The sequence below is a fragment of the Cajanus cajan genome, chromosome 1, assembly GCF_000230855.2.
Source record: "Cajanus cajan strain Asha chromosome 1, NIPB_CcT2T_4, whole genome shotgun sequence".
Classification (NCBI taxonomy): domain Eukaryota; kingdom Viridiplantae; phylum Streptophyta; class Magnoliopsida; order Fabales; family Fabaceae; genus Cajanus; species Cajanus cajan.
In genome coordinates this window covers 34,620,209-34,631,109 of record NC_138517.1, presented here as the reverse complement: position 1 = coordinate 34,631,109, position 10,901 = coordinate 34,620,209, and the positions used below count along the sequence as shown (strand labels likewise).

Genomic DNA, 10,901 nt, shown 5'->3' with positions numbered 1-10,901 from the left:
AGAGTAAATGCCATTGGTCTTTCTTAAGCTCTTGTTTTTAAAGCTGGTTTCTTGGTTAAACTATGCAAGAGATTGATAGTTTAAGTTAGCAACTTAGATGCCAACTTGTAAGAGATTAGGGTTGGTTACTTTTGAGAGTGATTGATAAAATTCTGAATAATAACTATTGTGAACTTAGTGATAAACATGAGAGGAAGGTTTAGTGAAGTCAAACCCCAACAATTTATTAATATTGCATTAGAATCAAGTTTTGCACTCTAAGTGTTTACCAAAATACCAAAAAGAATTATTATTGCTTGTTTACATTATTTACTGCAACAAATCAAACTCTTATTGCTTTTCGGTAGCTTAGTTAGTATAACAAGTGAAATTACAAAGTGTTGCGCAAGTCCCTTGGGAAACGATACTCATACTTTCATTGAACTACTTATACGATTTGGTACACTTGCCAAACGAGATAACAAGTTTCTGGTAGAGTTAATCACCTATACATTCTAGTGTAAAGTTTTTTTTTACATTGTCAACCAATTATATTTCTTAATTGTGCCATGTTACTGTAAATACATTTACTTTTAACAGTGATATGACATAATTAAGAGATATAATTGATTACTAGTGTAAAAAAAACTTTACAGTGACAATGTGTAGGTGATTAACTCTTATTTTAAACCATTTAAAACTTTTATTATTATATATATATATATTAGTATGTAAGGTGGGTAACGTCATAGTAAAAGAGAAAAATAGGAACTTACATATTATGCCTATGTGGGCTCTACTTTGGCCTTATAAAATTAAAAGTATGACTTTCTTTTTACTTAAATAGGTTTTTCTTTTTAATAAAACTTGGATTTAACCTTTTAATAAATAGCACAAATCAAATCTTAGGTTCCCAACAATTTCTTGACATATTTTTACCCTATCTCTTATGAATGATAATAATAAAAAAAACAGGAAAACTAAATATATTATTGAACGAATAAAAAAATTAACTTAAATGGAAAAAAAAATGTTTAAGGGTAATGAATTTATTTAATAGTTTTTGAAAATGATTCAATAAGTGTATTCTTTTACTTTTTTTTTAGATAAAAATAATAATAGATATGAAACTTTGGTCTTAAATAGTATCTACAATTGCACGTGAGAACAGAAATAGCCGGAGAAGAAAAAGACAGAAGAGAGAGAAAGCACGCGACGCGGGTAAATAAAATGTCTGAAAAGTCAACACAAGTCTTCGTCTTCAAACTTGAACCTTTATTTTCTCCTTCATTAACCACGTCAAGGGCATGCTTCTTTACCAACATGTTGCAAGCTATATAGTTAATACCAAGATCCTTCAAAATATAATCCTTTCACTTTCACCTTAAATAATACTAATAAATACATGTACACACTATATAATATAACCACTTAGTTGCACAAATACTTTGATTATATTAATACACACAATCTTACTATAATGTTTTTTGGTGGAGCTGGGGAACCCAACTAGGATCACACAATCATGAAGAAAGGGAACATAAGCTCGGATCTCAAACTCACTATTCCTGCATCTGATCAGGGTTCATTAACCATGTTCCGGTGAGCCTCACTCTCACTCTCTTTTTGTGTGAATGTGTTTTGTTTTTGTGTGTGGTTTTGGCTAATTGGAACTGTGGCAGCTCTGACTCTGAAACCGGAACGTTCAAGGCTGGGGACTTGCTTGTTAACAAAGAAGGAGTTCGAATTGTATCTCAGAATGAAGTGGAAGCTGTAACATATTTCTCTTAACTTTTTATGTTTTGCACTTTTTTTTAGTTGCTTATGTTTTAGAATATGCATGTTCAATTGGGTTGGTATTGTTTCTCTTCTTGGATTTGGTCTTTTGACATGAAGGGGTTTCTGAATTCTCTGTAGCTCGACTAGTTTCAGGTTTCCAAACCAAGACGGGGAACTATTTGTTTTAAAGGGAAAAAAATTGTTTATTTGTAATTTCATGAACTCACCAGAGAACAAAAATGGTATGTAACTATGTATAAGGATTAAAGTGAAATATTTTTAATTATAAGGATTAAAAATAAAGTTTATGTAATTATAGAAATTAAAAAAATAATTCAAATTAAAAAGAGTTTTATAAGAAATATATATAATTTGGTGTTTCGCCCTTATAATAAGATATTCATTAGAAAATTTGGATTAGGAAGAGAGAGAGAAGAGGATGGGAGTAGTAGTGGTTAATGAATTTAATTTCTGGTTTTATTTCTCTTCTTACATTCGTTTTCTGTATAAACAAATGGACGATAAGCTGATGAAGTATAAGATTGTGTTCAGGAGACATAATCCACTTCATGAACTACTAAATAATATAAGCTTATAATTTGCTTCATTTCCATTAAGATGTTAGGATCCAATTGCATGATATGTGACTTAAGTCTCACATTGGAAATATGGAATGAAATTCTAGTGTGAGATATATAAGACCTTGAGCTCTAAAATTATAATAATAAACTTTTGTGGTGTGATTCTCCCAAGGTTCTTTTTAGAAAATAAAATTGATTTGGTGTTTTCTAGACTACAGAAAATTATATGACTTGTTTGTTTGCATTCATGAGTCACAATGAGTTGTAGTACGGTACCATTGTGATCTCTGGGACAAGTGGTTTGAATTTTGAACTTAATGGAAAGTAGTGCTTTGTATGGTCACTATACCTTTGAAACACAGATTGCATAAAGACTGAATTCTGATAACTTTTTATGTGTTTAATGTTTGTGCTATTTTCAGCCACCCCCAATCAGGCCACTAGATAACCAATTAAGTTTGGCAGACATTGATACAATCAAAGTGGTTGGAAAAGGAAATGGAGGGATAGTGCAATTGGTTCAACACAAATGGACTAATCAGTTCTTTGCATTAAAGGTATTGTTGCGGGCTGCATACATACCTTGCTTTGTGTTTGCATCTTCTGTTTCTTTCTCTTTTATGTTAATCTAACCTAAATCACAATTTCAAAGGTAAAATCATTCTTATTGTCCATTAAATCCATTTCATTGAGCAGTCAGGTATTTTCAAGCTAATTTAGTTTCTGTGATATCAGTGTAAGTCAAGGGAGAGAAAGTATTGATCTCAATTAGAGTTTAACAAATTGATTACTTGATTTCATGAGAAGAAAGTTCATTTCATTGAACTAGTTAGTTTTGTTGCAGTTGATTTCTTTTCCTTTATGTCTGAACACCATCTTCCTGTTCATTCAAACATTGGACCTTTTAATTTCACTGAACAAAAATGATTGAGGTGTGGTCTCTTGGGACTGCTATATTTTAATCAGTTCAATGGAACAAATTTAGGCTATGATCAGCAGACTCAGAACAAAGAAGACATTTGCTACAGTCATAATTATATAGGTTTAAATACATTTTTCTTCCTTATAGTTCATCTTAATTTTGGTTTTACACCCTATACTTTAAAAGTTTGATTTTTGCTCCATATAGTTTCGTTTGTTTATGTTTTTGCTTTCATTTCATTCTATTTAGGTTTTAGCTCCTATATTGTCATGTTAGTTAGTTTTCTTTCTCTATAACTTACTAGACATTGGTTTTGATGGTTGTCTCTTCAAGAGTACATGTGATGGTATATTGTTGGTAAGAGGGACCAAAACCGAAACTATATAAAAGCATAAGGATCGAAAACTAAACTTTTTAGAGTATGATAACTAAAACAAAAATTGAGATAAAGTAGAGGATAAAAAAAGCCTAATTTCTTTTTTGTTATTCATTAATTACATGCATTTATTGGTTCTTCCTCCTGCTTTTAGAGTTTTCAATTTTTTTTTTTTCCTTTGTGCTTGTTTTCTTTAACAATATGAATTTTGTTAGCTTGAAAGTCTTCTGCATCTGTATCATTATCTTAATCCAGGTTCTTGTAATAGACTAGTTTCCTCTTATCCGATATGTTCACAACATAAGTCTAATCATGTTCTCTCATTCCACATTGTTCTTTTGTAACTTATGATTTGTTCTTCATGGTTTAGGAAATTCCAATGAATATTGAGGAGCCTATTCGCAAGCAGATAGCACAAGAGCTAAAAATTAATCAATCAGCACAATGTCCAAATGTTGTTGTCTGCTACCATTCATTCTATCATAATGGTGTCATATCAATCATCTTAGAGTACATGGACGGAGGGTCCTTAGAAGATCTTCTCAACAAAGTTAAAACAATTCCAGAGTCATATCTTGCTGTCATCTGCAAGCAGGTGAGGAATAAGATATTATGTATATTTGGATAAATTTCTCCTAAAACACTTCTTGGAGAAAAAATAGAAAGGAAAAATGAAGTAAGTTTCTTCATGAGGTAAAATTATCTTATAGATAAGTTAATTTGTAAAAGTTCTTTTTTATTATTTTTTTGATTTTTTTTTAATTTATGCATAAGTTAGTTTTAGCTTATAAAAAATATTATTTTGATTTTCCTTTCAATTTTTTTCTTCCGAAAGTACTTATAAAAAAGCCTATCTAAATAGACTCATTATACTTCAGCCTTGCACCTTTAATTCTTTTTTTCTGCATGCCTAACTAGACTTTACTCCTTTCTTGTTTTAATACCAAAATGTAGGTGTTGAAGGGTTTAATGTATCTTCACCATGAAAAACATATTATCCACAGGGACTTAAAACCTTCTAACCTGCTGATAAATCATAGAGGGGAGGTAAAGATCACTGACTTTGGTGTAAGTGTAATCATGGAAAATACATCTGGTCAAGCAAATACTTTCATTGGCACATACAGCTATATGTCTGTGAGTAACACATGATAGTATATTTATCATTTTCCACTAACAAATTCATCTGCCGCCACCATTTCATGGAATATAACTTGTATATACATCATGCTCATTTTGCAGCCAGAGAGAATTATTGGTAATCAGCATGGCTACAACTACAAAAGTGATATATGGAGTTTGGGACTGATTTTGCTCAAGTGTGCCACGGGGCGGTTTCCGTATACACCACCGGATCAACGTGAAGGATGGGAAAATATTTTTCAGCTCATTGAAGCCATCGTGGAAAAGCCTTCTCCTAGTGCTCCATCAGATGATTTTTCTCCAGAATTTTGTTCATTTATCTCAGCATGGTAAATATTAAGTCTGCTTCAGCAACTAAATCATATGATCTCATCCTTAAAATAATTGGGATGCTTGATGAGAGTACAATTCAAAAGCAGTGTGAGTATGTAGCCAAAACATGCAATCTATCTGTGTGTGAGGCTTTATATTCATATTTTATTATGTGGTCTATATGAATTGTGTGTAAAGCCTTATATTTTAGAGAAATAGGCTATGCACGGTTGGTATAAAACAATTTTACACCATCTAATTACAAATCATCATATATATGATAACGGTGATTTTTGATTGATCGAAAATGTAAAACTTTTTACACTCACAATACATGACTATTATATCTTATATAATTTCATGGAATAAACCTCCATTTGTGTTTAAACAAACCTAAACTGTTGGCACCTTCAATCACTTTTCAATCAAATATTTTGTTATAAATTTTATGTCGCTGCATTTTATGAGGCCTCATTCTATCTTTTGTGTTTAGTTTACAGAAAAATCCAAGGGATAGACCGTCAGCTCGGGATCTTATAGTATGCATAAATCTTCACTATATATATATATGAGTATGCCATGTCAAATAGATCAAACAGTCGTTCTTACATTGTATATCTCTGATTTAAATTTCAGAATCATCCTTTTATCAAGAAGTACGAGGATTTGAATGTGGATCTTTCAGCTTATTTCTCCAACGCAGGAGTTACACTTGCAACCATATAGAACATGCTATGTTCTAATCCTGGGCTTTATTCAAAGGTAACAGGCTATTAAAATTAGCGCTAAGTGTTAATTACTATATAAAGAGAATGCGTTGATCTTTCACGATTATTTCTGTTATATTGTGGGAGTGATCCATTAGTGTGAACTGTTAATAACAAGGTTTTAAATTATGGTAATCCGTAGTATTGTCAAAAATTATGACAAATGCAGTTGATGCAGTCACAGACTTCATAATTCTTAACGTTGCGGTTGAAATTGTAGTCTAAACTGTTTGTTAAAACCTTGGTAACCACACAGATACTCATGCTATGGTACTCAGAAATTAAATGACTGGTTTCTAATTTTCTATTAAAATGATCCATTGTGTTGAAAGCTTGTTTTATATTGGTATAAAAGATTGTAATACTCTTCTAAAGCCAATATCATACATTTACAGATATTACCCAAACTACAAGTGAATGCGGGATGTGCTCGTTTGGTTTGCAACCTTCCAAGTTTCCATACTAATATTCTGGACTATCTGAGACCCTTCCATATAAAATACACATGGTTCTGAACAATGAGAGATATGGCACTATATGTCAACTTGGCAAATGGAAAGTACTACTGTCACTTTATATGTAACTGCAATTTGTATTCATTTACTTGTAGAGGATCACCAATTGCCTATGACCAGAATTTGCAGAATGGAGCCAAGGAAACCAGCTGTTAATATTATGTCAAAGAATGTGTTTTGTTGTTATGATACAGTCATATAGACAATAATAAAACCTAAGAGAAATTTATGCCTGCTCATTTGAAAATAACTAATAATGTAACTCAATGGAGGTTGCTTGCTTGCTTTGATTATTTGAGTAACTTAAAATTTTACATCATTATTCATTAAAAAAAATAACAGTATAACTTTTTGATGGAGGCAGCTGTCACAGTGATGCCTCATCTTACTAAGGCATCCCTGTGTGCAACAAATTTTGGTATACATAACATAGCCCTCTTGAAAAACTGAAGGGCTAATATAATAAATAAATATGATATGGACTGAAAAATACTTATAAAACAATAGAATATATCTAACAAGTATTCCAGATGATGGCATCTATATTATTCTTTTTTCTTGAATTTTCTTTGGGGCTTCAAGTCTATAACAATGACAGAGATGTTATCTTTGGTTCCCCTTTGGAGGGCAAGTCTTGATAAATACTCTGCAGCATACTGAGCTGCAGGATCAACTTCTTGGGCTTGTTCTGATGATATGTTGTTATTGCCATTTTTCTTATGCCAAAGAAGGATTCGCTTTCGTGCAATGTCACAGGCTTCTTCATTTGTCATGACATCCCATAAGCCATCACTGGCTAGAATGAGGCACTCGTCATTTTTGTCTCGTTGGACACACTTCACTTCTGGGTCTGGAATTATCCATGGTTTCAAGTACCTATCACCTTTTAATGGACAAGAAGCAAATTTACACTTAAGATGACTAGAATCTTATCAATCAAGGTAAAAACCATTACTAGAATCTTATATACATAATATGGATATGTAGATTTTGACGTGGAAATGCAAAATCTAATAAGCCAGAGTTCACCATAAGTAAACTTTTAAATTGGTGCTCTAAAACAAGCAATAATCTCATACCTATGGACCTTGACACAGCTAAAACACCTAGAACTCGGTACCCATTCCATTGTATGACCCTTCCTCCTGCAGCTTCAATCCTTTCCCATTCATCATCTCTATTTGGCTGCAAAAGATGAAATAAAGTTTCCTCCATCAGATAACTTGACCTTCTAACTAATAGTCCAGCAAACAAATTGAAACGAGCACAAAACTTAACGAAAGTTTCTTAAGTGTTTTTTGTGTTGTTTACCAATCAAAATTGGAACTTCACCTAAATATTCAATGCCTACTTTAAATACCAACCTTTATTGTGTGAGTACAAGTTACCAGGGTTAAACAACAATTTTAATTAAAGAATAACACCAAAAATATCTAAGGAATTGCGTCCATGTATTGTTCTAGAAACAAAAGTCTTACTTTGTGGTCAACAGACAATGGAAATGCTTCTTTACCACGGCCTAAGACAGCTCTTGAATCTCCACAGTTTGCAACTATTATGTGTGTTTGAGTTAAAATGGCAACCACAGCAGTGGAGCCAACAGTCTCAGAAGCAAGAGATTCAACACTTGCACCATCACCTTCAACTCCTCCAACCTCATCATCAACTTTTTGAAAACAATTGGAGAATGTTTTCTTCCATTGGTCCTCCCAGTTGTCCCTCCCATTCTCTCCATAGAAACTTGATTGTGCAGCTTCTACCTCATCAACCAACACTGAATGAAGATGCTCCCGGCAGTAATTGGCAACCTATGAAAACATCACCCTCCATGACATTGAAATAAGGAGTAACTACAATAATACAAAAAATGGTATGCTTGAGAGTATTTTAAGGCATACCTGACAACCCCCATGTCCATCATAGACACCAAAAAAGTGGGCTGGTGAGTATTTTATGTTCTCATTCACATTATCATCCATTACCATCCTTGAACTGACTTGAAAAAGGTGAGGCCTAACTGCAATAGCATCTTCCATCTCTTCTCTCCTTCCACAAACTGATGAGCAGCCCCAAAGTGGGGTAGTACTAGTAGTACCACTCAATTCCAAGCATGTTTGCTTTTCTGGCATCTCACAAGGCACAACAAATGGTTTTTTATCAGACTCATCTGATCCACTTCCATCTTCATTCTCATGTTCCATAGCAGCAGGAACCATGTTCTGTACCGGCACTAGCGCGATCAAACTGGACTTTCCATGACTTATATTATCTTCACAACAATTAGTATTCAAAACAGAAGATTCCTCCCTACAAGGACTGTTTTTGTCACCAGCAGAAGATTGAAAGATATCCACACACTGAGAATCCTTAGCTAACAATGATTCATTTTCATTTCTTGCCTTGTTTTGACTTTCAGAATGGAAACAATTACTGTCTCCTTGACTAACCATTTTTGACACAACGTGGCCTCCAACCTGATCACCTTTGCCTTCTGAAGACACTTTAATTTGGGGTTGTGGACCAATATCTGAGTGGTTTTCACTTCCAACAGAGTTGGACTGAGAACCCTCAATTGCAGGGTTGAATTTCAAAGCTGATGCTGTATTGGCCCTGAGCTTTAGACCAGTTATCTCCATGTGGGTGGTCACTCCTGACTCTTTCTGTTTTAAATTCCCAAGGGTGTATGGCACTGCAACCGTCGAAGTTATTTCCTCCATATGATTTACTCTGCCTTGTAGCAAATAGCCTTATCCTCTACAATCCTATAAATGGTAACCTCATTAACTCGCTTCTCTATGACAAGTTCAATTGGCATATACACAACAAGACTCCTACGGCAAGAAATTAAAAGATCTTAGAACCAATCTTCTCTACAGTGTAACAAGACCAAAAATTCAAAATCAAAGGTTATATTGAAACAGTGAAGCTAGATGCTACAATAGCCCTCTAGACCCTTTTGTTTTGGATTCTATTTAACCACAACAGTTAACAGGAACAGGACACAGGTGTTCTAAAATCTTGAATTTCTCTACGCCTCTCACCAATCTTTGATTAATCCCTGGAACATGAGGCAATAGATGATTCAAGAAATCCCAAATCCAAATAATTGTCAAAGTCAGTGCCTTGTCTCTCTCTGGCAAACAAGGAGACAAGGGAATACGGGTCATTAATTAAATTAAAAAAGAAAACAAGAACAAATAGTACAAATGAGAAAAGGGGTTCCTTGGATCTGAGGGAAACAACATCCACCATTGAAAATTGATTTCCCTGTGTTTACCTCTTCTGTTCCTTTCATGTGTCAACTACAACATGGCCACCCATCCTCATGTCAACTTCCACCCACTTTATGCCATTGCTATCTGTAATAAATTATGCCCAGATTTCTTTCTTGAGTGCATTGAGATTAATCTCTTGAAACAGTAAAAGAAGAGTCTCTTACCATCACAAAATCAAAAAAAGGAGCACAAACATCAAAAAGTAGATGCCATTATTCACTATTTGCATCAAACTTCCAACAACGAAACATTTGTATTTTCTTTACCTAAAGAATAAAAATAAAAAAGGGTCTCTCAAGTCTCAACCTAGGAAAACAAATCAATACGTAACATGTGATTCATGATTGATACCCTTTAATCTTTAGGAAAAAAGAGAAAAGAAAAAAAAATCTCACACAAAATCTTTTCTTCACCAACAAAAAGAGAAAGGAAAAGAAATTGAAGCAGGCTTCACACTTGTTCCCTTGCTTAATGATGCGAGAGCATGACACGTAGCGATTTTGTTTCGTTTTTTAGTTGGTCGGTTAGGTTACATCATTCCCTAACAAATATCTAAAAGGAACTCTTTCTTTAATATCACCCATATCCACACAAGATTTTGGACGTGAAACTCTTTCTAATCCATTTGAATCTTTCACAAACGTGCTTTGATTTTGCAATATTATTACTATAATCGAGATCAGGTTTGAACCATAGGCATAGCCAACACAATACTTTTTTATGCATTTATGTGAGGAAAATAATTGGGAAAAATAGTGAGAGCCAATGGAAAGAGAGCACGCAAGAGAGAAATGTGAGTTGGAGAACATGTGCGTGAAGATCAAGAGAAGATCCCCAATGCCTAGGGGAGATGCACAAGGCAACACACCTTGGAATATAATACACTAATTACTTAATTAATCTATTACATGTGGAAGATATGGATTAGGTGATATTAGTGACTAAATTAAAAGATAAAAATTGCATTTAGAGGTCTTCAAAATGTACTTTGTTGATTAAATTGATCTTCAGGTTAGTATATCGATCCAAGTTATTAGAGATGTTGAAAATGCAAAGGGATTTATTAGGGTGTGAGTGTCCTAAACATTTGTGGTAAAGTATTTGATTTTCATGCATCATTAAAAAAATATTAAGAATGTAATTTGTAGATAGTTAAAATATTTTTTTTTTAATTCTTATAGTTTTACTTATTTTATCTTTTAAATTTTATAATTTAAAATAAATATTTTAATTCATATACTTACATTTTTAA

General features: G+C 33.2%; 2 protein-coding genes across 15 annotated transcripts; one reads left to right on the top strand and one right to left on the bottom strand.

The window, feature by feature from the left end:
- Positions 1 to 1,271: 1,271 nt before the first annotated feature.
- Positions 1,272 to 6,613, top strand: LOC109803348 (mitogen-activated protein kinase kinase SIPKK). 2 transcript variants are annotated; one of them, XM_020364882.3, is made up of 9 exons: positions 1,276 to 1,581; positions 1,662 to 1,752; positions 2,762 to 2,896; positions 4,008 to 4,232; positions 4,592 to 4,774; positions 4,880 to 5,109; positions 5,586 to 5,631; positions 5,729 to 5,854; positions 6,255 to 6,613. In XM_020364882.3, exons 1-8 carry the CDS (start codon positions 1,505 to 1,507, stop codon positions 5,816 to 5,818), a joined length of 1,077 nt encoding a protein of 358 aa, XP_020220471.1. In that variant the 5' UTR covers positions 1,276 to 1,504; the 3' UTR covers positions 5,819 to 5,854; positions 6,255 to 6,613. The 2 variants fall into 2 exon arrangements, with proteins under 2 accessions (XP_082915769.1, XP_020220471.1); XM_083059643.1 differs by lacking the exons at positions 5,586 to 5,631; positions 6,255 to 6,613 and having other exon boundaries at positions 1,272 to 1,581.
- Positions 6,614 to 6,633: 20 nt separating this feature from the next.
- On the bottom strand, positions 6,634 to 10,242 carry LOC109803346 (protein phosphatase 2C 50). Of its 13 annotated transcripts, none has more exons than XM_083059638.1 (6): positions 10,045 to 10,242; positions 9,652 to 9,733; positions 8,273 to 9,136; positions 7,853 to 8,182; positions 7,454 to 7,559; positions 6,634 to 7,257 (listed from the first exon to the last, which is right to left on the bottom strand). In XM_083059638.1, exons 3-6 carry the CDS (start codon positions 9,089 to 9,091, stop codon positions 6,920 to 6,922), a joined length of 1,593 nt encoding a protein of 530 aa, XP_082915764.1. In that variant the 5' UTR covers positions 9,092 to 9,136; positions 9,652 to 9,733; positions 10,045 to 10,242; the 3' UTR covers positions 6,634 to 6,919. The 13 variants fall into 13 exon arrangements, with proteins under 13 accessions (XP_082915764.1, XP_029128230.2, XP_029128232.2 ...); XM_029272397.2 differs by adding an exon at positions 9,814 to 9,915 and having other exon boundaries at positions 8,273 to 9,733; positions 10,045 to 10,240; XM_029272399.2 differs by lacking the exon at positions 10,045 to 10,242 and adding an exon at positions 9,416 to 9,507 and having other exon boundaries at positions 8,273 to 9,205; positions 9,652 to 10,038.
- Positions 10,243 to 10,901: the final 659 nt, after the last annotated feature.